Below are 26,781 nucleotides of genomic sequence, written 5' to 3'. Positions count from 1 at the left end.
GTCATCGTTAAACTGATGAAGGCAATATTTAATATTTATCAATAAACAAAATTAATTGCGTGTGGGTTACAATTGCTAGTAGGTAATCATATTCATACATACGTATGCGGCTTAGGAGCAATCAAAAGTGTCAAAGCATACAAATTTTCTGTCTAAACATTAATCAGCAAAATAAACTAAAAAATTATTTATATTTCAATGATTTCCAATGGCTGGCATCATTTCAAACTTTAAAGGTCCAGCTGTAATATAAAATATCTGTGTAAAAAAAAAAAAACAAAAACACTAAAATCCAATATCCAAATACAAACAATCATAATTGAGGTTAAATAGTAATCATCATAAAAAAAGTTTTGCGCATGCGCATAAAACTGTAAACAAACCGTGAAGGTAACAATAATGTTTTAAGGATAGCATGAATACTAAACGGTGACGCATTCAAGTGTTCAACCATGACGGTCCACTCAAAATCTGGCAGACACTTAATCTCACGCTTGGCGCATGCGCGACAATGAATTATTTGTTTCGCGCTTCAAACGCTTGAATAGCTTGAATAGCATTTAGTTGATTTTCAAGTATTTGTAAGTATATTTAACTCATAAAATCCATCTATCAGTCAAGCAGACTAAGTCAGTTGTTTTGATTGTGTGTGACCGACTAACTGAGTGACGGACTGACAGTTTACGCCAAAGCAAAAATAATAGTGTTAATATTCATTAGCGCTTTTACGCAAGGTTTATGATTCTGTTGAAAGAAAATTACAAATATTCCTAGTTGGGTATACAAGTATTGGCTCCTATGTTTTTTAGACAGTAAAATATTTCTATTTCGAAATGTAGTTATTTGCTATGTTGGCCTTCATGTGAAGTACTGTACAATGGTCACCAATCAAATGTCTAAAATTGTGTGGGAAATTTTGAGATTTTAAATGAATTTTACGTAATGTTTGAAGCCTGTGTTGCTGTTGTATTGGTGTTGCAGTAAACAGTATTGTTGTTGTTAATGCATTTGCGGTCGTTGTTAATACTGCTGCAATGGTTATTTATACTGTTATTCTTGTAATCGGTGTAATGGTAGCGTGCTCCGCCTAACACACCGAAGATCCTCGTTTCAAGTCCCGGACAAAGCAACACCAACAATTTAGCAACACGTTTTTTCAAATATAAAAAAGTGTTTCCAAGCGGGGTCGCACTTTGGTAGTGATTGGACAAACCGTACGAGTGTTTTTTTGCCATGAAAAACTGCTCAGCGAAAATTCATCTGACTTGAAGATGCCGTCTTGTGTCGGTTTAGTGCGTCGCGAATCGGAACAGAAGCTTGGCCTTAACTTCTTCGTATGTATATACCGTGCCAATTTTTATTATAGTTTTTTATATGATATCTAAGCCGAACGAAAACTTTTTAAATTTTTGCTCGAAATTGGCGGGATAAGACCAACATGCACCATGCATACTACAAACGGCTTCTTCGAGGCAGAGTTATTTCCACTGAGAAGCTTTTCACGCAAAAATATACTCGGAGTGCTAACCAAACTATTTCCGAGGGGCGACCCTGCTTAGAAAAACTTGTTGCCACCACAACACCATGGCGGCCGTGCATTTGTCATATGTTGTCGTTGCTGTTGCTGTAGCGATAAGGACACTCCCCGCAGGCCTTGAGGAGTGTTATCGATGTTGATGGTCCTTTGTGGCATGCAGACCCGGTACGTTCCTTTTAGGTCATCCCGCCCTCCCACCTCCTACATCCATCAGGTGTTCGAGTTCGCCAGAGCCTCGGCTATTAACGAAACAGGATGCGCCACTGGTGGGTGAGGTTCACAATTGGGTTGGAATCTATATATTGCGCTGGCAACCCCTTGAGAGGGTTGCGCTACACAACCCCTTGAATCAATTTGGTATTTCAGTCGCCTCTTACGACAAGCATTCTTACCGCGGGTATATTCTAAGGCCCTTAACGCGCTGGGGGAGTAAATTTATATGATAGTATTAAATGTACAAATATAGTAGTTTTAGGGGAACAGCAGAGAGAGGGAGAGAGGTGGTGTGGCTTATTTTTATACCACGTATATAGTAGTTGAGATTATATAATTTTCGATATTCCTTATACGGGAGGGTAAGCGGTGGGCGGTATTGATTGACAGCAGACATCGGGGAGAACAGCAAAGCAATTAAGTGCAGTCAAAAGACGTTTTTATTGATGGTAACGTAGCTGCCATAGTTATACAACAGCTGAGTTGTAGCACAGAGCGACGTATTGAGCGCAGTCATCGATTGACATTAATTTAGAGAATATGTTTTTCCTAGGAGTGCGCTTGCTGCACCAACTTCGTCATTGGTGGTGCTTGTTGTTATTCTTGCACAGTCGTCTATGGAAATGGGTCCCTGCTCGGCCGCCACCTTTTGTAGTTTTGCAAACTTTTCAGCGAAGCCTGTGTTATTGTAAGGTTATGTTACATTACTTTTGTTCAACAAGTGGGTACCTATTGCTGTTGATTCTTGCGAATTGAAATGAAAATTTCTAACACAAATCTTTATCAATGGCTTGTCGTGTACTCTATTGTAGTTCAGTAAAACTTAAAGCTAATTTGGCCCCGTGTCTATACCGAATGGTTCATGAGTAAATTACTTCTTAAAGTAGTTGGAGACTCTTTTATCATAATCAGGGTATACGCCCCTGTCATCTTACTCACTTCCAAAATCTTCACAAAGCCGAGAAGAAATTGTTATGAGAAGGCGCCTGTTTTTTTTACCTTAAGACGTACATCTCAGTAGGCAGGATATCCGGAGCTTAAATAAGTACGCATAAGGAGAAACTAAAAAGTTCTCCTTAATAATATAACTAAAAAAGTTATTAGTGGTAGTTTTCCACTGCGCTAGATAGTATGAGGACTACAAAGATTCACCATGTGATTTGAAGTTTATTACTCCCTTCTAAGGATTTACCCACATTTTCAAAAGACTTGCAACCCCGTAACTACAAAATAATGGGGGCTACTATCAACTATTAGTATATTAAAATGTCTGCCTCTAGTTGCTTGAAGCTCCTCTTCTACGTGGTGTGCAACAAACACTCACGTCTGACATTTTGCCTCACATCCCCGAACGATTTTAAGATGAGTACTCAGCTATTCAGTTATGTGTTATTTCTGGAATGGATCTTTCTTGAACTTTTGCAACAGAATATTGTGACGAATATTAGCATCACTAAGCTGCTACCAAATAAATGCACAACAACAATAAAGAAGCCACTATTATGTAGAAGGCGGCGAAGAGATATCTCACACACACAAATATGCAGTCATCAGCCGAAGTAGTTACTCACACATACACACGCATATGGCTATGGGAGAGGCGTGGACTACAGATATACATGTATATAGCTGGTAACTAACGTGAGATACAATTTTTCGCGAAATTACTAGATCTTAGGAGAATTGGGCGAACGAGGAAACCGAGAGTATAAAAGCAGCGCAAGCTGAGTAATAACCAATCAGGAATCAGTTTGATTTAAACACGCTATTAGTTGCGAAGTGAAGTATAATTGAGAAGTATAATTGTATTACTCCCAAAGAAGGCGATCCGAACGTTAGCAGAAGGTTTCAAATAAGCGGAATTCCCCAAATTTCGTTACAATATTTTCAAGGAAAATGTCCTCAAAGTTGATAAACTTAGTTTTAGTTAGTCTAATTACTTTCGTTGTTTTTGAGTTGATTCTATATATTGACACTTGTAGGCAGGAAGTTAAACTGAATCATTATTGTTTTTAGTGCTTTGGTATAACACACCAACACAATCAAAAAAAAAAAAAAAAAACAAAAAAAAAGAAACAATTATTTCAAACGATATTAATAGAGCTAATACTAAGATTTGGTTCTAAGCTTAAATAATGCATTAGAGCTTTTGAGGTTAAAATAATCGCAGCACTTAACGCTTTATTTCTTTCAATAAATTTAAATTTTTGCACTCAATATCCGCAAACTTAAAACTGAGTAAATTTATTTCGTTAGATATAAAACCGAAAGTGACTGGTACAATTGTTTGGTGATACGAGGGCTACTATTGGCAATTTTACTAAAATTTCCTCAATGTGAAAACACACTTTTTGCCGGCAGGTATAGATCCGAAGACTTTTTGCTAGTTTGGTTGATTCATAGACCGCCCCGATGGCATGAAACGAAAGTTTAAGGAGCGTATTTGGCTCTAGTTTTCTTGAAACGATGACGAATGAACTTTCGAGATCATAAAAAGTAAAAAGCCTTTCTCGCTAAGATACGCTTTACTTTTTAAAACTTCTTAGCACTAACCGAACGTATTCAAGAATGAATTTGCTCAGCTGCACTTAGTACTTAGAGTTTATATATGTTTTCATCAACGGCAGGCGTCTGTTCTTAACTTCATGTGTCTCATTTGGCTTCCAACGCTCATCAATATGCCACGAAGTAGTTCGAAACTATTCTCTACTGCAGTCTTCAATTGCTTTAAAGGTCTGTTGAAAGATAGTGAGGCAGTGGTTTCGATATTGTGAAGTCTTTGCGCATCAAGTGCCTCCTCTTATTTTATATTGTAACGAATTTGGAGAAATTCCGCTTATTTGAAACCTTCTGCTAACGTTCGAATCGCTAAACTGTTGAATAAATCACTCCGATGTTCAGTATTGCAAACTAGACTTTATTTAGAGTACTTCACAATTTTACTTCACTTCACAACGAATAGCGTGTTTAAATCAAACTGATTAGTCATGCCTCAGCTTGCGCTGCTTTTATACTCTCGGTTTCCTCGTTCACCCACTTCTCCTAAGGTCTAGTAATTTCGCGAACTTCATGCTTGGTTACCAGCCATATATATGTATATTTGTAGTTTGTAGCCATATGCGTGTGTATATGTGGTACTCACTCGGCTGATGATAACATGTGTTTGTGAGTATCTCTTCGTTGCCTTGTATGTATGTGTGTAAATGATGACTGATTTGTTTAGAGTGGCAGCTTGCTTTATTGTTGTTGTGCCTTTATTTACTTAGTATCAGCTTAGTGATGCTAATATTCGTCACAATATGTATAGGTAATTGAGGTATACCACTAGAGAACTAAGATTATCAGTAGGAAACGTTATCATTGCACCTGTTGTACCAGACCAGTTGTTGTTAATATACCAGTGCTTCGCTCCATGCAATAGGTGTGACTACTCACAAATTGTCATCAATATACTCTAACAGAAGTCCGAGAAAATTTGCAGTTTCAACAGGGGTGGACCACAAAGAAAGGGGTGTTAGTGGCGTTGGTTCCACATTACGATTGAACAGATGGTAATGCCAGGGTTGATTCAGGTAAGGGTTTAACCTGTTATAGTATCCAGATCAAAGATGAGCTAGAGTGACGCGCGTCTCCCTGGGATGTTGCTTTCCTCTACTGCGGTTAAGAACGTGGTTCGCCGGGAAATTCCTGGCGTCTAGATCCGACGCCTTTCCTGAAGACCTCTTTATTTTTCTTCTACATATGATTCAGTTCTCAGGTGCCGTATTTTCTAGCAATGCTTACGGAGATGATTTCTAAGTCCCTGGGAGGCGGCGCCTTCTAAATCAGATGTATGTTGGATGTGCAGGTTTCTGAGTATTTAACGGAAATTGTTTGTTAGCATTTCATTTATCTCCCTTATGGGAAGTACTCTCGCCTCACTGTGTAGAGACAATAAAAAAGAATAATTCAATTTGCTACTGCATAAACCACTTTCTGTAGAGTTTCTTTACCAGTTAGCAAATGGATTTCCATAAAGGGAAGTTTTTTTTTTTAAAGAAACACATACCTTACATGAAAGCCGAAGCGAATTGGTGGACAATTTTTGGCCTTCATCTTTATTGGTATGAATACGAATTTACAATCTTTGTCCATCAGGAATGTAGGTATGAATGTCATCTGGTTTGCGAAAACTGATGCCGGTTAGGGGCACCAAGGGCGGTCAAGTATTCCTCAACCTTCTAACATCCGCTCAAAGGAACTTCTTTTGCTGCATCTCTTCATCTCTTCGCGTAATATTTCCTATCCAGCGTTAAGCATCTTGACAAACTACTTACCTCTGAATCATGCTTGCGGCATCGCGGAAAGGTACAAAAATCATTCGAAAAACTTTTCTTTCAAATACTTTAATGGCTATCTCATCCTCTTTCGACACTGTCCATGACTTCGAGCCATATATCAGGAGAGACTAAAAGAAATAAGACTTTATTTTTCACTCTACTCAGTTCAAAGAAAAAGATGTTGGCAAGCTTGATTCGCTAAACAATTTTGGGAAGAAACATCTTACCCAGTCGCAAAATTTATGAAACAGCCCTAGTAAGCATACGATTTGTCTTGCGTTAAATCTTTGTTCTAATTGAATTCTAATCATTTAAATGAACGCATTTTAATATGAACACAATCAATATAAGGAGTGAAAATTGCATACATATACAATTTATAATGCAATTGTCTAGGAAGTTGCCTAGGCGGTTGGCAGCTCATTAGCAAAAATAACTGACATTTGACGGCAAATGAGAAAGTTGAGAATTCTGATGAAATCAGTTATGCATCAAAATACAATAAAACCAAGTACATAAATGAGTTTAGACAATTGGGTAAGTGGGTGTGTGCATTTGGGAATAGCTTGGGAGGGGTTGAGACCCAGAGAGGCAGGCAGTCTAGTACTTAAAAGGTTATACTTGAAACAAGTTTTTTATGATTTAATTCAGCAGCCAATTTGTGATCGACTTTGTGCGTGGGAGCGCAATTTTCATAAAGTCTAACTGTAATGGGCGGCCACCGTGGTGTGATGGTAGCGTGCTCCGCCTATCACACCGTATGCCCTGGGTTCAACTCCCGGGCAAAGCAACATCAAAATTTTAGAAATAAGGTTTTTCAATTAGAAGAAAATTTTTCTAAGCGGGGTCGCCCCTCGGCAGTGTTTGGCAAGCGCTCCGGGTGTATTTCTGCCATGAAAAGCTCTCAGTGAAAACTCATCTGCCTTGCAGATGCCGTTCGGAGTCGGCATAAAATATGTAGGTCCCGTCCGGCCAATTTGTAGGGAAAAATCAAGAGGAGCACGACGCAAATTGGAAGAGAAGCTCGGCCTTAGATCTCTTCGGAGGTTATCGCGCCTTACATTTATTTTTTTTTTTAACTGTAATGGGATATACTCGTCATGAATCTTACGTACAACGGATAGTGCGTTTGAGCAGGAGCCTAACCATAAAATGGCCAGTGGCAGTTTTAAATGCACTCACTGTTAGACGTACTGTTAGTTAGCATACTAAATTAAGGTGTGGGCAAATTTACAATTGCGACTATAGGCATGATTATGTGAGTGAAGGTATGTGTATATATACCCAATAAACGTTTACAGATGAATGTCAACAGAAATAGGAATCGGATATCGAAAATTGGAATAGAAATATAAATTAGAATACGAACATAAAGTGGAATAGTAACAGAAACAGGAATTGGAATGGGAACATGAACTAGAATAGAAATAGTAATTTGAATAGATATAGAAGCGGGAATTCGAATAAAAATAGGAACATAAACAGAAATATATACAGGAATAAGAATAGGAATCGGAACAGGAACTGAAGTAGGAACAGGCTTTCGAATTAGATACAGGAATAACAATAGGAGTCGAAACAGGTTTAGAAATAGAAATAGGAAAAGGAATATGAACCGAAATTGGAATAGGAACAGAAATCGGCAAAGGAATAGGATTATGAACAGAAATTGAAATAGGAATTGGAATAGAATTAGAACAGGAATTCAAATATAAGTAGGAATTGGAACTGGAACAGGAATTGGAATTGATATAGGAATAATATCGGCATTGGAATAGAGGTAGGAGTAGAAACAGACATTGGAATGGGAACACGAACTGGAATAGAAATAGTAATATGATAGATATAGGAGCGGAAATTCAAATAAAAATGGGAATAAAACAGAAATTGAAAGTAATTGAAGTAGGAACAGGAATTCGAATAGAAATGGGAACAGAAATAGAAATGGAAATATGAACCGAAACTGGAATAGGAATAGGAACAGAGAAAGTCAAAGGAATAGGAATATGAACAGGAATTTAAATAGGAATTGGAATAGAAATAGGAATTGGAACAGATACAGGAATAGGAATAAGAAAAGAAATTAAATAGGAATCGAAATAATAATAGGAAAAGAACAGAAATTTAAAAGGGAATTGGAAAAAAAAGTAGGAATAAGAATAGAAACATAAATAGAAATAGGTAATGGAATATGAATAGGAATCGAAACGGGAATAGAAATAAAATCTGCACTGGGAACCGAGATTAGAATAGGAATTGAAACAGAAATTGGAATAGGAGCTAGGAAAGAAAAAGGAATAGGAATAGGAAACGATTTGGAATAGTAATAGCAGCAGGTATAAAAAAATTTATAGGAATTGAAACAAAAATAGGAACGAAAATTTGAATAGGAACAACTGTAATTGGAATAGAAATATAAAGAGAAACTAGAATAGGAATAGGAATTGGTATAGAAATAGGAAGAAGAACAGAAATTGGAATAGGAATTGGAAAGGAATCTGAATTAGAACAGGACTAGGAAAAGGAATGTGAATAATTTAAAAAATTGGAAGAGAAAGGTGAAAAGTAATATGAACGACCGCAAAAATATTAAGAATAGTTGGAATTGTAATAGGAATGTGAAAATTAATAAGAAACTTCTGAAAATGGTTCTCATATTATTTATTGGGTAAATGAGTTTTCTCGGGCTCGTATTCCTCGTAAGCATAGTTCCATGTGAACTTTTTCTTTACTTAACTCATGGCTGAACTATTGCCACCAGATCACGTACAGTTTGCTTTAAAATGGCGTTGAAAGTAGGGTGGCTCGAAAATATGTGAAAAAAGTAAAATCGTGAATTTTAGGTGTAAACTTTATATTTATCGACTGCGGTAAACAAATCTGCAAAATGCTGACAGGGCATCAAAAATGAATGTCCCATTTTTGGTTCCGGCTTTCGTTTCGTTATTAAAAATACATAATGGCTCCATTTCGACCTTGTTTCGGTTTTATAATGAAAAGCTGAAAGTTAAAAGGAGATACCAAAAACAAAATGGCCATTTAATTAAAATTTAAACTGATCTAATTACTAGGATTTGTGAAACTTTTAAAATCGGTGAAATGATCTAGAATGATAACAACGACTTAGAATATAAAAATTCAGAATAAGCTAATTTGTATTTTGGACTTCCCTAATGCACACAAAATTTTACGTTTTTCAGCTATGCTCTTTTGCCTTCGCGCTACTTAGAGCTTAGGTCATTAAAAACACCAAATACAATAACAATAAAAAAATTTACAGAACAAAAACTGTAAAGTAATTTGTTTAAAACGCGTTTCCCCTCTTAAGCTACGCTTGAAAGAGGCTAAATGTATTGGAAGACGTTTGTTTTGGTGGATTTGCTGGTGACTTTTCTGGTTAACGAAATATTGAATTACAAAAGTGGCGCCAGTCAAAAGCCATTAACTTTTTATAACTGAAGTGTAAAATAAATTTAACATAAGATACAATAATACAAATCAAAAATGGTATACCCAATTGTGAGTTTAAAATTTTTGTAAAAAAAAAAAAGATATTCTGGTAGCCACCAAGTACCAAGATAACGTTTAGTCATAAGATTTCGTTTTCGTAGCTCACAATACTCGCAAGCACAAACTTTTTCCAGAAATCACAATTTATTGGCGCACTGTTTCAGACTAAGCTGAAATATGCCCCAATAACGGTAATATGTCGGGGTATAGCTACATTAGAGATACTAGGGAGATAACTGTTTCTGGGGCAATTCTTTTGTAGCGATTTGCTTTGGAAACTGCGCTAACTACTTCTGTAATGAAGGGCAATTTCGATCAGTACGAATGAATGAAAACAATGGGTATAGTCAGGAGATTTCTGCCTTGCAAATGTCGCCATTTAGCGTAAAATATCCCGCCATTTCTTATGAAAAATTAAAAAAGGAGCACGACACAAACTAGAAGAGAAGCTCGGCCTAAAATGTCTTCGAATGTTATCGCGCCTTGTGTTTATTTTAAGTAATAGGGTAGTGGAATAGTTTAAGTTGCTTTAGTTACGAAAGATAAAATATCGAGCGAAATAGTTCTCTTTAATTGGCCAGCTTCCCAGGTTTTTGATTAATATTTGCTTGATCCCGTTTCTCAGGTATGCCAAAGGAGGACAGTGACAGGTTGAAAACGTGTGCTATGCCATCGAAGCTCGATGCTATGGAGTTTTTGCCTTTTGGATGGCTTTTGAAATCACTGTGCTCACGGTGGCAGAACATCTTAGAAAGTAGCATCGAGCACAGCATGAATTGCATTTAACCGATGCCTCAGTGGTGTGTATTCCATTCTGACATACTGTGTACATAGTTAGCCCCAGTGGGTTAATGGGTTTAGAACCTCGATAATTCGCGATGGTGTGCTGAGGCGCGGACCGCAGGACACCCATGGCAATGAACCGCGATGTTTTAAAGAATAAATGGCGTCGAAAAGTATTAAGAACTACTCCAGAAGGCTCCATTCGATGCAATGAACGGACCTCACAGGTAGGCATTTGACCGTCTTGAATATACCCGGTATCTCTGGCCTATCACACCGTATGCCCTGGGTTCAACTCCCGGGCAAAGCAACATCAAAATTTTAGAAATAAGGTTTTTCAATTAGAAGAAAATTTTTCTAAGCGGGGTCGCCCCTCGGCAGTGTTTGGCAAGCGCTCCGGGTGTATTTCTGCCATGAAAAGCTCTCAGTGAAAACTCATCTGCCTTGCAGATGCCGTTCGGAGTCGGCATAAAATATGTAGGTCCCGTCCGGCCAATTTGTAGGGAAAAATCAAGAGGAGCACGACGCAAATTGGAAGAGAAGCTCGGCCTTAGATCTCTTCGGAGGTTATCGCGCCTTACATTTATTTTTTTTTTTAACTGTAATGGGATATACTCGTCATGAATCTTACGTACAACGGATAGTGCGTTTGAGCAGGAGCCTAACCATAAAATGGCCAGTGGCAGTTTTAAATGCACTCACTGTTAGACGTACTGTTAGTTAGCATACTAAATTAAGGTGTGGGCAAATTTACAATTGCGACTATAGGCATGATTATGTGAGTGAAGGTATGTGTATATATACCCAATAAACGTTTACAGATGAATGTCAACAGAAATAGGAATCGGATATCGAAAATTGGAATAGAAATATAAATTAGAATACGAACATAAAGTGGAATAGTAACAGAAACAGGAATTGGAATGGGAACATGAACTAGAATAGAAATAGTAATTTGAATAGATATAGAAGCGGGAATTCGAATAAAAATAGGAACATAAACAGAAATATATACAGGAATAAGAATAGGAATCGGAACAGGAACTGAAGTAGGAACAGGCTTTCGAATTAGATACAGGAATAACAATAGGAGTCGAAACAGGTTTAGAAATAGAAATAGGAAAAGGAATATGAACCGAAATTGGAATAGGAACAGAAATCGGCAAAGGAATAGGATTATGAACAGAAATTGAAATAGGAATTGGAATAGAATTAGAACAGGAATTCAAATATAAGTAGGAATTGGAACTGGAACAGGAATTGGAATTGATATAGGAATAATATCGGCATTGGAATAGAGGTAGGAGTAGAAACAGACATTGGAATGGGAACACGAACTGGAATAGAAATAGTAATATGATAGATATAGGAGCGGAAATTCAAATAAAAATGGGAATAAAACAGAAATTGAAAGTAATTGAAGTAGGAACAGGAATTCGAATAGAAATGGGAACAGAAATAGAAATGGAAATATGAACCGAAACTGGAATAGGAATAGGAACAGAGAAAGTCAAAGGAATAGGAATATGAACAGGAATTTAAATAGGAATTGGAATAGAAATAGGAATTGGAACAGATACAGGAATAGGAATAAGAAAAGAAATTAAATAGGAATCGAAATAATAATAGGAAAAGAACAGAAATTTAAAAGGGAATTGGAAAAAAAAGTAGGAATAAGAATAGAAACATAAATAGAAATAGGTAATGGAATATGAATAGGAATCGAAACGGGAATAGAAATAAAATCTGCACTGGGAACCGAGATTAGAATAGGAATTGAAACAGAAATTGGAATAGGAGCTAGGAAAGAAAAAGGAATAGGAATAGGAAACGATTTGGAATAGTAATAGCAGCAGGTATAAAAAAATTTATAGGAATTGAAACAAAAATAGGAACGAAAATTTGAATAGGAACAACTGTAATTGGAATAGAAATATAAAGAGAAACTAGAATAGGAATAGGAATTGGTATAGAAATAGGAAGAAGAACAGAAATTGGAATAGGAATTGGAAAGGAATCTGAATTAGAACAGGACTAGGAAAAGGAATGTGAATAATTTAAAAAATTGGAAGAGAAAGGTGAAAAGTAATATGAACGACCGCAAAAATATTAAGAATAGTTGGAATTGTAATAGGAATGTGAAAATTAATAAGAAACTTCTGAAAATGGTTCTCATATTATTTATTGGGTAAATGAGTTTTCTCGGGCTCGTATTCCTCGTAAGCATAGTTCCATGTGAACTTTTTCTTTACTTAACTCATGGCTGAACTATTGCCACCAGATCACGTACAGTTTGCTTTAAAATGGCGTTGAAAGTAGGGTGGCTCGAAAATATGTGAAAAAAGTAAAATCGTGAATTTTAGGTGTAAACTTTATATTTATCGACTGCGGTAAACAAATCTGCAAAATGCTGACAGGGCATCAAAAATGAATGTCCCATTTTTGGTTCCGGCTTTCGTTTCGTTATTAAAAATACATAATGGCTCCATTTCGACCTTGTTTCGGTTTTATAATGAAAAGCTGAAAGTTAAAAGGAGATACCAAAAACAAAATGGCCATTTAATTAAAATTTAAACTGATCTAATTACTAGGATTTGTGAAACTTTTAAAATCGGTGAAATGATCTAGAATGATAACAACGACTTAGAATATAAAAATTCAGAATAAGCTAATTTGTATTTTGGACTTCCCTAATGCACACAAAATTTTACGTTTTTCAGCTATGCTCTTTTGCCTTCGCGCTACTTAGAGCTTAGGTCATTAAAAACACCAAATACAATAACAATAAAAAAATTTACAGAACAAAAACTGTAAAGTAATTTGTTTAAAACGCGTTTCCCCTCTTAAGCTACGCTTGAAAGAGGCTAAATGTATTGGAAGACGTTTGTTTTGGTGGATTTGCTGGTGACTTTTCTGGTTAACGAAATATTGAATTACAAAAGTGGCGCCAGTCAAAAGCCATTAACTTTTTATAACTGAAGTGTAAAATAAATTTAACATAAGATACAATAATACAAATCAAAAATGGTATACCCAATTGTGAGTTTAAAATTTTTGTAAAAAAAAAAAAGATATTCTGGTAGCCACCAAGTACCAAGATAACGTTTAGTCATAAGATTTCGTTTTCGTAGCTCACAATACTCGCAAGCACAAACTTTTTCCAGAAATCACAATTTATTGGCGCACTGTTTCAGACTAAGCTGAAATATGCCCCAATAACGGTAATATGTCGGGGTATAGCTACATTAGAGATACTAGGGAGATAACTGTTTCTGGGGCAATTCTTTTGTAGCGATTTGCTTTGGAAACTGCGCTAACTACTTCTGTAATGAAGGGCAATTTCGATCAGTACGAATGAATGAAAACAATGGGTATAGTCAGGAGATTTCTGCCTTGCAAATGTCGCCATTTAGCGTAAAATATCCCGCCATTTCTTATGAAAAATTAAAAAAGGAGCACGACACAAACTAGAAGAGAAGCTCGGCCTAAAATGTCTTCGAATGTTATCGCGCCTTGTGTTTATTTTAAGTAATAGGGTAGTGGAATAGTTTAAGTTGCTTTAGTTACGAAAGATAAAATATCGAGCGAAATAGTTCTCTTTAATTGGCCAGCTTCCCAGGTTTTTGATTAATATTTGCTTGATCCCGTTTCTCAGGTATGCCAAAGGAGGACAGTGACAGGTTGAAAACGTGTGCTATGCCATCGAAGCTCGATGCTATGGAGTTTTTGCCTTTTGGATGGCTTTTGAAATCACTGTGCTCACGGTGGCAGAACATCTTAGAAAGTAGCATCGAGCACAGCATGAATTGCATTTAACCGATGCCTCAGTGGTGTGTATTCCATTCTGACATACTGTGTACATAGTTAGCCCCAGTGGGTTAATGGGTTTAGAACCTCGATAATTCGCGATGGTGTGCTGAGGCGCGGACCGCAGGACACCCATGGCAATGAACCGCGATGTTTTAAAGAATAAATGGCGTCGAAAAGTATTAAGAACTACTCCAGAAGGCTCCATTCGATGCAATGAACGGACCTCACAGGTAGGCATTTGACCGTCTTGAATATACCCGGTATCTCTGGCACTGGGATAAGTTTTAACAAATCCCTCAGCAAGAGAGTATGATGAAGTCCAGTTGCACAAAGCTGCTCGGGAGATAAACATTTTTGAGTGCTTCCCCGAAAGTAGGCTGCGGTACGCTGAAATGACAAGCCTTGGTCGAGAAAAACGTAGATGATGTGTAGACCCAATTAACACGAGATTTGGAGAGGATTTATGCTGTGGCTCCTCTTGAATCCCAAGAATATTAACATCCACCAGTTCTAGGATTGAGTACTTCCCAGTCACGCTCTGCCAATCCTGATAACTATGTGGCTTGCAGAGATAAAAGTTCCCTACATCATTAAGGCTCTTTACGTACCTAAACAGGAGACTCAACAGAACAAATTGGTAAATGTTACCACCAAAATTGAATTTATTTCAGCCGTCCATCCATCCCTATCCATCTGAGCAAAGATTTATTTGCACGTGTTGTTTTGCAATAAATTTCATTTAAATACATACATTTGATACATCGCTTTCTGCTGTAAAGGTCCTCATTAAAAACATAAAAAATCCGTCTGCAAAATGAGGGAACATTCCAATTCTTTGCTAGCTCAATTCCTCATTCCTTATTCACACTCAAAATACTATTATTATTAGACCTCGACTCTGCTCTGCGACCTTTACTTAGATCTATTGTGTTTGACCTTTTAGCATATATATGGAGGCTTTTAGTTTTTGGAGAGTCACGCTTTGGACCACAGAATGTTGCTAAATCACCCTTCTTTTCTAGGTCTGCCTGTTTATTACCCATCTAAAAACCCCGTTTTTTGTTCCAGATCATCTAGGATTTCAATCCTCTGAGTCAGGGTGAGTATATGGACTACATGTTTCCTAAGAGTTCTGACCACAATGGACACCTCAAAATTATGTGAGATTCTGAGCGTAAGGGGCATTGCATCTCTTAGTTGTAATACGGGATTTCCAATGAGTTTTCTTATTACTTTCATATGCCCTGTCGTGTTCCCACTCTTTATTCTTAGAGATATTTTGAAGTCTTTGTGCAGAAAGTGTTGATTCTTTAAAATAGAAAGGCAGGGATTCCCACTAAGACACTAAGTGCATCAGCAGGGGACGTTCTCATCGCATCGCATCACAATAGTGTTAAAGGTACAGTATACCCTTTTGTGAGATAGCCCTCATGTTCTGCCAAAGAATCGAGTACAGGCAAAGAAAGCTCTTGTTGCTTTACTTTATGTAGCATATTGGTTAGCACTCCATGTGAGGGTTCTGTTCAGTGTAACCCCTAAGCATTTTGCTTTCATTTGAAGTCGAATTTTGGTGCCAACCAGGGAGGGTTCTGGCATTGGATTGGCACTATGCCAGTTTTGTTAGGATTAGCAGACAATATATTGGTATCACCAGCTTTTATGATGCGCCGGGCTTGTTGCATGCGATTGGATATTGTTTCCCCGTACATCCCTGTGAAGCAGATTACTAAGCCATCTGCATACCCTGGTGTGTCAAATGAAAAGGATTTGAGTAACTGAAGAAGGTCATCTATTAACTCCTCTGAAGTGGTCATAAGGTTCACTGACCTTATGTCCGTAGACCTTAAGTCACCCCACCATTAAATTATTGCATTGTCATCGGTCCTTGTTACATGTGCAAAGCTTCAGTTAAGCTTTTGGCCATTTGAAGTAATCATAAGGTCAATTGGGTTTATGGCCTTTGAGCTTTTGTCACTTAAGCTGAAATGCTTGTTGAGTATGTTCGACGCCATTGCGAATGGACGTAAATGACTGATAGGTTAAGTATAGTTTAACCGTGCTAAATCGGCCACTTAGGCTCAACTAAAACTTCATTTGATGTAGACTGAAAAACTGCAGAATAATTTAAAGCGTTGTTTAACTTACAAACAGAAATATCGGGCCTTAGTATCCCTATCTATACCTGTTAGCACAGAAATTCCTAAATCGAATGAAAACTACACCAACATTTATATATGTAAGGCGCGTTGACCTCCGAAGAGATTTTAGGTCGAACTTCTCTTCCAAGTTGCGTCATGCTCATTGAAATTTTTCTTACAATTTGGCGGAATGCGAGCTACTTTTTTATACCGACTCTGGAGGGCATCTGCAAGGCAGATGACTTTTCACTGAGGAGCTTTTCATGGCAGAAATACACCCGGAGCGCTTGCCGAACACTGCCGAGGGGCGACTCTGTTAGAAAAATTGTCTTCTAATTGAAAAACTTGCTTCTAAAATTTTGATGTTGCTTTGCTCGGGGTTTGAACACAGGATATTCGGCGTGGTAGGCGGAGCACGCTACCATCACACCCCGGCGGCCGCAAAATACAGAATATACACAAAATTATCGTCTCACAGTGTTTGTGGTTGAACTCGAACTCCTTCGAAATGGCTCGACCGATTCTCATGAAATTATCTGAGCATATTAAGTAGGTTCGAGAATCGGAACTTATATATTTTTCATACCCCAAATTAAAAAGGATGGGGTGTATCATTATTTTTTTAGACAGAACTTTTTATTAGTATTTTTTATGAAACAGCATTCAAATATAAATACAACCCTTTGGGACTGGTACTGGGACTCGAACAGGAACTGGGACTTAGAATAAGGGATGGTGAAGAATAAAAAGAACTAGAGGGAAGGAAAACGATGGAAGGAGAAAGAGACAGAGTTAGAGGAAGATTGATAGATAGGGATAGATGGAGCGTGGGAGGGACAAGGAGAGGTAGCTGGAAAAATAAAAAGGGATGAAAAAGACGGAGAAGGAGGAAACGACGAGCGAGAGAGGAGTGAATAAAATGATAAATAAAAGGGGGATGGAGGGGGAGGGTAAGAATAAAAAGTTATTAAAATGTATGCGTATACCAAAGTGAGGGCAGAACAACGTCTGCTGAGTTCGTGGGTATCTCTATATCTATTGAATAATGATAATCGAAATTTCGCAGAGAGAATATTCTTGTAATATTTATTCGGTAGCTTCTACAGAAGTGTCTACCCAAATAAATGATAATATCTAACGGTTTTTTAGTGTAGGAAGATGATATTCGGGCGTAATGCTAAGACATCTCGTGGGAACATAACTCTGTAAGGTGGGTTTCATTGAAGGATGGGGTAGCACTCAGCCAATTCAGAGTCGACAAAGGACACCTATTTCCTCTTGAAATGAACACACGTCGATTTGTTTTTGGTATTTTGCTAAAACACACAAACACCGTTGCAGAGTGGTAGAACTGGCCGAGGAATGGAAGGTGGACTGTAACGGCCGGTGGATATGGCTGGTGGATGGTTGGATCGGTTTCCAAGCAGCCGAAAGTTGGTGAACCCGATACACGTCGTTGGTTGACAATATGGTGGATTCCGACAGATCGGTGAATACGGAGGGGGATCGTTGGATCGATTTCCAAGCAAACGAAGGCTGGTGAAACGATACAAGTCCCTGGTTGAAGAGTTGGTGGACTACGGCGGGGCGGTGAATACGGCTGGTGGATTCCGGTGAGTCGGTGGATACGGCAGGTGGATCCCAAGCAACCGAAGGTTGGTGAAATCGATACAAGTCACTGGTTGACAAACTGGTGGACTATGATGAGCCGGATGGTGGATCGATTTCCGTGCAACCAAAGGTTGGTGAAACCGATACACGCCACCAATTAATAAGGTGGTGACTTCCGGTGAACCGGGAGTTAGTTACTGAACCAAATTTATTCGGTGGTATCTTCCCGTAGATGGGGAGATGACTCACCAGTGTCGGAGTGAAACTGTGAGGAGGAAATTAAATCTCCTCACCCACTACTCCCTGTACACATGAAAAGGAAGCCACCAAGGTCGCCACTTCGCACGGGATCGAAAGTACAAGACAACACAAGCTAATGGTATCCGTTCACACGCATGGGGTACGGACCTTACCTTGCTGGTGGCTGAGCTTTCGATAATCATGAAATGCAAATTATTTGTACTTAAGTCGAAGTGGATATGAATAAGTTGAGAATTACACGCAGTCTTAGCTAGACGATCGGTGCGCGAATTAAATGCTTGCCCATTATTACTTGCATTTGTCCGTGCCAGTCATTCGCTTGCAGCCAGCTGTTACAGTGGTGGCGAATGTAATAGGGACCGTACGTTGGTTATAGTGGGGTGCATGTAGCAAATACTTGTAATGCAGGTAAAACGGCATTACAACCCTTTTTAAGGGATTTATTAATATTACCATTGAAATATTACCTTGTGCAGTTTCATTGAACCATCCTATGCCTAATATCTCTTTCAATTCTTTCTTTTTTTTCTGTCACAGGCCGTTATGGAGTAATACAAGAATAGAAACCCAATACTAAAATGAAAAATACTCCGAAGTAAGGTTTTCGATGGTGCTAATCCGGTAAAACACTAGTGAAAAACAAAAAGAGGACCAGCACGAAGCAGCGATATTTGAAAAAAAAAAAACAAAATCAGCTTTGCAATGCACATGGAAATTATGCGAAGAAGGCTTAAGCCGAAACGACGGCAACTACAACGGCAAAATGCAATTAAAATTACAACAGGACAAGCCAAACAAACAACAGCAGTAAAAACAATGTCGCCAATGGCAACTACAGCAAAAGCAAACATAAAAAAATGTGCAGCAACAACAACACCAATCTATTTGTCTGTAATCGAGGAATTCGTGAGCTCAATGGCAGTTGTTGCAGACAACGCTGACGATGCTACAACTATCGTTCTTGAAGACGAAAGCTTTTGCGTTGATGATGACAAGATGGTGATGGGCTGTTATTGTACAAGCGAGAAATGTTACTCCAGCCATTGGCAAGAGCAGAGCCTGGAACAGAGGCAACATTCACATCTCATCACAGCCACATCTATACAACAACTAAAGCAACAGCACCAACATTCACAACAACAGCACCAACGACGACGGCGAAATTATGTGCAGCATGTGCAGCAGCGAAACTTACGACCATGGCCAGGACAACGGTCAAAGTTCAGCGTTTGGTTGTTAACAATTTTGTTCATTGTTGTTATTTGTTTGGTGCAGAGTGCACGGACGGATAGTTTGTTTGGTAAGTTGTTGTTTTATTTTATTTTGTTATTGTTAGGGGTTTTCCATTGGGTTAGATCTCAATGCTTAGTTATACTCGTATATTTATTGCTTTGCAGCCAAATGGCAAACAAATAATTTAATTTAATAAAAAAATATAAAAAACAAGTAAAGGTGTCTAAGTTCGGGTGTAACCGTACATTATATACTCAGCGTGAACTTTAGTTGTACATTTCATTTCATATAAATTACTTTTCTACATAACACGGGGCACCGCCCATTAGAAAAAAATGTCTCCCCATTTCCTCTTACAATAAAACTTGATAAGTGAAATGTCATTGATTCAAAACTATTTTTTGCTAAATTATAGCGCTTAGTACATGGGCGACCGGGCTTTGCTCGGCAACGTTTCATTGTGCTGAGAAATCTTTCTAATAGTGATCTGAGTGAGAAATTGCAATTATTCATTTAAAAGCAAATTATTTAAAATTAAGCCGAATCATGTGTAAGATTTTTTACGAAGATTTTTAACTTTAATGTTCTCCTTTAAAGTTTAATAGAATATTAGTAAGTAGAGTACTATTTCGTCTAACTACCCCAACCCTAAATGGCAAGCCTACTCAAAAATGGCCCTATTGTAATGCGGAGTGAAATACCTCAATTTCGAATAGGTGGCAACCCTAAATGGCAACCCTACTCAAAAATGTCCCTATTGTAAAGCGGAGTGAAATACCTTTCGTTTGATACCCATGTCGGCATATCTCATGCATTTTTTGTATAATTTCGAATACGGGGCAACCCTTAATGGCAACCCTGCTCAAAAATGTCCCTATTGCAATGCGGAGTGAAATACCTTTCTTTTGATAACCATATCGGCATATCTCATGCAATTTTTTTTTAATTTCGAATAGGTGGCAACCCTAAATGGCAACTCTGCTCAAAAATGTCCCTATTGTAATGCTGAGTGAAATACCTTTCTTTTGATACCCATATCGGCATATTACATACAATTTTTTAATTTCGAAAAGGTGGCAACCCTAAATGGCAACCCTACTCAAAAATGTCCCTATTTTAATGAGGAGTGAAATACCTTTCGTTTGATACCCATATCGACATATCTCATGCAATTTTTTTTTAAATTTCGAATAGGTGGTAACCTTGTGAAACATTCTGAGTACCAACACCTAAGTAAACAGTCTTAGAAGGTAATACATTATATCTCTGCCAAATGTCATTTAAATCGGTTGAGCAGTTCCCGAGATCGTTCGGCTATACCATCAAACAAGAATTGCTCGTTTAAAGTTATAAGATTATTCTATTCTACGACCCTTTTAAACTTGTTGTATATCTAAGTTACCGTGATCTTTAACCGATCCCGTCCATTTTTACTAGAAATATTTTCTTCTATAAGGAAAATATGTGTACACAATTTCATTACGATATGTTAATTTTTCTTCGAGTTATGGCTCTCGAAACATAGAAAATTGCTTAGTTAAAAAAAGGGACGGTGTCACGTCCATTTTTTAAAATTTAAACTTTTTCCTATTGATTGTTATAAATCCACTTGGGAAATTAAATACCATTGATATAAAGCTCTTTTTACAAAGATATAGCTTATTTTATTCGTCCATGACATTTTAAAAATCTTTTATATAAAAGTGAGCGTGGTCCTTAACCCATTTCGTAAATTTTTCTTCAAAGCATTCCTTATATTAAAGGCAACCTCTCTGCCGAACTTTGTTACGATAGGTTTAACGATTTTTGATTTATGATTAACTAGCTTATGCCCGTTGGTTTTAACCCACGTTTCTATAAAAATATGCAAGTTACGCGTACCTGGCCATGGGTAAAACATGAGTTGGTAAGATTGGCTTCTGCTATAGCTAATAACTGTTGTTGTAGGATATAATCATAACAGGATTCCCCTCGCGTAGGTGTGGTTGACAATTGAGTTGCAGAAGCTCCGAAGCTATAAAGGTTTGTATTGCGCTCATCAATCCCCTGATTCGCATCTAATGATCGTCCTTGAGCTTCATTGATAAGGATAGGAAATTTGAGGCATTTAAAATTGAAAAGACAAATCTATTGGTATCAATGGTATCGTTGGTTTTTAAACTTTTTTGTTTTCGAAATTATCCGATAAAAGGAATTGCTTCAATGACATCCGTTAAAGTTTTGTGATGAAAAGCCTTGTCCCACTACATAAGCGTGGAGAATCGAAATAACGTAGCATAAATATTATGATATTATGGGCCCTTTTTTAAGGATCAATCGATGAGGAGTAATTTCTGATGGCTCAAAAGAGCTAAAAAACTCAATCGGGTATGCACAGCTTGGGACTCTTCCACGACTGTCTTAATAGAGTGATAAGTTGTCTTGGTTCTAGTGATACTAACATCCTCATTTTAAGGTGCCTAAAATGCCTTTTTTCAAAGCAATTTATAGTTTGTAAAGATAGATTCAATATTTGGAAGAAACATTGGATATTAAAGCTTCAGGTGATGTCATAATTTCCCAAAAACTTGCAGGAATAGAAATCAAATCTGTTAGTAAAGAAATAGGAATTTTGCCATAATTAATTTAAAGAAGTTGTTTAGCAAAATCTGCTGCTGAAGTGTTTCCGCCAAAATGCCCTCTCATATTTCTAAAGAGAGTAAATTTGTGTACGTAAAGCCGTCTATAGACGAAAAAGCAAGCATTTATTTCAACTGCGGCTGTTTCAGCAAGTAACAGGAAAGCACCACCTTTGGGATGATCACTACACCTTCAAATTACATCAATTAATATCAAATTAAACAGAAATGTTTTTTGCCGGTTCCTCCATGCGTATCCAAAAATTCCAACCCTAAATATAACATAAAAGATTACTAAAGGAATAACAGCCAAACCCAACTCTGCAATCAAACTTTACGCGCTGAAATAACCTAAGTTTTTAAAGCAGCCATAGTTCTGAAAGTCCCATTTGTCTTGTTTTTTTCAATCCCATATATTACTGGTGCTGTTGGGACTTAACGTCATATAGCTCCACACCAATTTTCATTATTCCATTTGTATGGGAGGTGCCACGCCCCTTCTTACTCACCCCTTATTTTCTTAGTGGTGTTAGGGATTGGTCCAATTTAACTCTTTACTGGATTTCAATGTTCTTGCATGAATACTTCCCGAGTTATGCTGTATCAAATATTCCATTTGTATGGTAGGTGCCACCCCCTTTTTAGATTGAAGTTATGTGTAGCCTATGACCATCATTGGAAGGTTTCTAGTGGGTGATTCAAACTTAGCTGTGATCGGCCGATCGGTTTACGACGCAACCCGATTTATACCTACATACAAACATTCATAATTTTAACTTTATATATATGTGACCCAGCCTATGAAAAAGTGGCTTATGACTCAAAAAAATTGTTCTACTTTTTTTCTGGTTTCGATAGTTTTTGAGACGCTCTTTCACTAGAAAGTCCTAACTTGCTTAGAAGTGTTCTGGAGATGAGGCCTTACGTTTTCTTGACTTTTTATTGCAGTTGAAGTCGCAGGTTTCTTCAGTTCTTTCTTTTTTGGATCTTGATTTGAAGATGAAGCTACAGACTTCTTCGGTTTAGGTTTTGACGATGAAGCCTTAGGTTCCTTCGATGCCACTTTGGTGGCTGGTGAAGCATCCTTAGATTTTTTTCGATGGCAATGGAGCCAAAATATGCGCATTCGTGGTGTCTGAAACCAAGCTTCTGAGATTCTGATAAATATACCACTGACGCTGCAGAGATAAACCGACTGGTTGAATAATTTCGGGCATGGTGTCAACAACTGGGATTAATGACAGTTGAAGTGATTCAACATCTTTACTGTCAGCAAATCTTTTGGTTTTCAAAGAGTTTTTGCCCATTATGAAATGGTGAAATTGTGTAATACCTTTAAGTGGCTTGTAGAATGGTTTAAAATAACTATCCCATTCATACCAAACGACTTTTTTCGACGAAACAGCGTATTATGGCCGCAATGCTTGTGTTTCGTTCTCGTAAATGATACCAACATCATCGAAAGAATCATAATCATTCTCTTTGTTTTCACAGAAATATGTTTGAAAAACCTCGCTAAATTGTTCTTCGACAGACATTATTCACAAGCGACACACGTCCTACTCGTTCAGCATTGTTTTTAAATCTGCGCACTCACACGATTTTTTTTCGGTCAGAAAATGGTTTGTGCTTTGCATTGAAAAAAACATCGCTCTTTATATACATACACGAACTTATCTCATTTCTGCTCTTTTGCCTTTTTTAGTTGCCTTTTGGGCATGACTGTTCATAATGCAAAAGAAAACTACTAAGAAACTGAAGAAATGCATTGTTTATCTTTAACAGCTGCTTCTCGCAATTTCTTTTTGTATTCATAAGCCACCTTTTCATAGGCCGGGTCACATATATAGATAGAAGATGCGGATAGACTGAAGTTAACAAACGATTTTAACGGCGGGAGATTACTAACCATCCAAAAGGAATAACAGCCAAACAACTCTGTAGTCAAACTTTAGCTGTTATAATAACCTAAGTTTGTACGGCAGCCATAGTTCTGAAATATCCCATTTGTATGGAAGCTGCCACGCCCCCTTTTCCCCAATTCCACATTTTACTGGAGGTGTTAGGACTTAACCTCATATAGCTTCTTACCAATTTTCATTATCCTACCATTACTACATCCAGCGATATGCAGAATGAAAAATTCCATTTATATGGGAGGTGCCACGCCCCCTTCTCCCCCACCCCACATTTTCTTGGGGGTGTTAGGGATTGACCTCATATAACTCCTTATTGAATTTCAATGTTCTAGTATGAATACCTTCAGAGTTATGTGGTACCAAATATTAATTTTGCATGGGAGGTGCGACGCCCCTTTTATATATCGATATTATTTTTAGCCTATGACCATCCTTGGGTTATTTCTAGTGTGTAATGCAAATTTGGTTGTGGCCGGTCGATTCGTTTAGGACGCAACTCGATCTATACCTACATACATACATACATACATACTAGGGCTAGGACTATCCGCATATTCGAATATCCGGATATCCGTTGAGACGGATAAAATCCGGACGGCATGGTTGTCCGGTTAATATTCGTTTGAGAAACTATTCGGATATCCGGATTTATGAAGATCCGTTTAATAACCGTATTTTTAGATATCCAGTAAAAGCAACAAATTGATGTACATTTGTTTATTTAACATTAATAACAAAAAAAAAAAAAAAAACAAAAAATTAAAAAAAAATGTTGATGTTTGTAAAATTGTAGCTTTTTTATTTTTGACGTTCATTTAATAATCTACAAACATATTTTGTGAATAATTTTTCGATGTTTACTTCGTTCAATTCATATGCAGATATTCAACTTTTATATTCCAGTATCCGGATATGCGGATATCCGGATTTTCAGTTTACGTATCCGGATATTCGAACAGCTGATATCCGGATTTTCCATTTACGAATCCGGATATCCTGATAGCCGGATTTTTTGCTTAGCTATCCGGTTATTTGAATATCCGGCTTATCCGGATAGTTGAAAAATCTGGATGCAGTTCACTGCCCTGATACATACATACATAATTTGAATTTTATATATACACTAGCAGGCCCGTCAGACGTTGTTCTGCCCTAAATTTGGTCTATCTCCATACATTTTAATAACCTTTTTCCGTCTAGCTCTGCCACCCCTCCTCACTTTTTGTAATCCTTTTATTCACTCCTCCCTCCGTATTTTCGCTACATCTATCTCTATTTTCGTCTCACTCTATATCTTTCTAAGTCTCGTTCTCCTTCTCTCTTTTCTCTTCTCTAAAGTTTTTCCCATTCTTCTTCATCCCATATTGCCAGGCAAATCGAATAGGACGTATGTAAATAGTTATGTGGGTATTATTAATTCATGTCTTTATTTCGGCTTCGCATGCACATTTATCAGTTTTGCCAGGTTAATGCAACTAAATCGAATATCACAATGAAAATTACTTTAAAGCTCTCAGCCACAACTTTCATTTGATATCCATACTACACACACATTCTAGGGGTATCCGGGTCCAGGTTTTGCCCATATCTTGAGACCCTAGTCTCCCAGCGGTATAAAAATTACTCTGTACTAAAGCACTCATCAATAGCTTCAATTTGATACCCATAATGTAAAAACACATCCTAGTGTTACACTGATGCACGTTTTGCCCTATATCTCGAGACCCTTCACAAATAGGTATGAAAACTACCCTGTACTAAAGCACTCATCAACAGCTTTCATTTGTTATCCATATTCTATAAACACATTCTAGGGGTACCCGCGTCCACGTTTTCGCTTATATCTCGAGACCCTAGTTACCCGCGGGTACGAAAAATACCCCGTATCAAAGTACTCATAAACAGCTTACATTCGATACCCATATTGTACAAACATATCCCAGGATTACCCACGTCCAAGTTTTGATCTCAAGACCCTATCCAGAACGGGATAAAAATTAGCCTGTGGCTGTCTCCTGCTTCTAAGCTACCCCTCCACCAATTTTCAGCCAAATATGTTCATCCGTTACTTCCTCTTCAAAAAAAAGCGCATCAAAATCCGTTGCGTATTTTTAAAGGTTTAAGCATTCAAAGGGACATAGGGACAGAAAAAGCGACTTTGTTTTATACTATGTAGTGATGTACATCCATACATACCTATAAACCTACGCCCGAAGGTAAATAGCGCAGAGAATGCTATGTATATATGTATGTATGTGTCGCATCAAGCCTCACTCAAAAGCAATTAGCGCGGACAGTTCACAGCGAACAAACACACATACGCATTTTTTGATAAAAATGTTACTTTTGTTTAAACAATTTGGCTGATATAAGAAAGGAATCAAGTATTTTTTTTGATGCAGATCGAAGGTAAATATTTCAAAGTTTTACTGAAAAGTAGAATTTTTGAAATCCATCCATCCGTTTATGAGTTATAGCTGTGTAAACAAAAATTTTATGATTTTTTGCTACATTTTGGCAATTTGCCACGCCCCTGTAATATATATCTTCAAATTATATTAACTGTACCATCTCACGTACCTAAGCTTTCAAATGCAAAAAAAACGTTTTAAAATTGGAGTATTCTGTGTGAAGTTATGTGCATGCATGGCATTTAGCGACTTTATTTTATAAGATTTATAGATAGATATAGATTAGGGCTCTGTGAAAATCGTATTCTAGGGATCAAAATAAGAAACTTTGCCGAAGGAACCATACCTCTAAAACGAATTCTGATGTCCCCCCCCCCCCCCCCCCCTTTCGGTCGAACTTTTGGGTAGGGGCAATTTC

The 26,781-nt window shown here is 37.5% G+C and overlaps 1 protein-coding gene across 8 annotated transcripts in view; it reads left to right on the top strand.

The window, feature by feature from the left end:
* cv-2 (crossveinless 2) overlaps nucleotides 1–26,781 on the top strand; it is a 278,727-nt gene that overhangs the window by 175,735 nt on the left and 76,211 nt on the right. For all 8 annotated transcript variants that reach the window (XM_067776468.1, XM_067776469.1, XM_067776472.1 and 5 more), the window contains one exon: nucleotides 18,720–19,482. In XM_067776468.1, the coding sequence (XP_067632569.1) occupies nucleotides 18,885–19,482 (598 nt within the window). In that variant the 5' untranslated portion in view covers nucleotides 18,720–18,884. The remainder of the gene's footprint in view (nucleotides 1–18,719; nucleotides 19,483–26,781) is intronic.

This window comes from Eurosta solidaginis, chromosome 3, assembly GCF_040869045.1.
Source record: "Eurosta solidaginis isolate ZX-2024a chromosome 3, ASM4086904v1, whole genome shotgun sequence".
Classification (NCBI taxonomy): domain Eukaryota; kingdom Metazoa; phylum Arthropoda; class Insecta; order Diptera; family Tephritidae; genus Eurosta; species Eurosta solidaginis.
The sequence above is the reverse complement of the archived record's forward strand: the minus strand, read 5'-3'. Positions and strand labels throughout refer to the sequence as shown.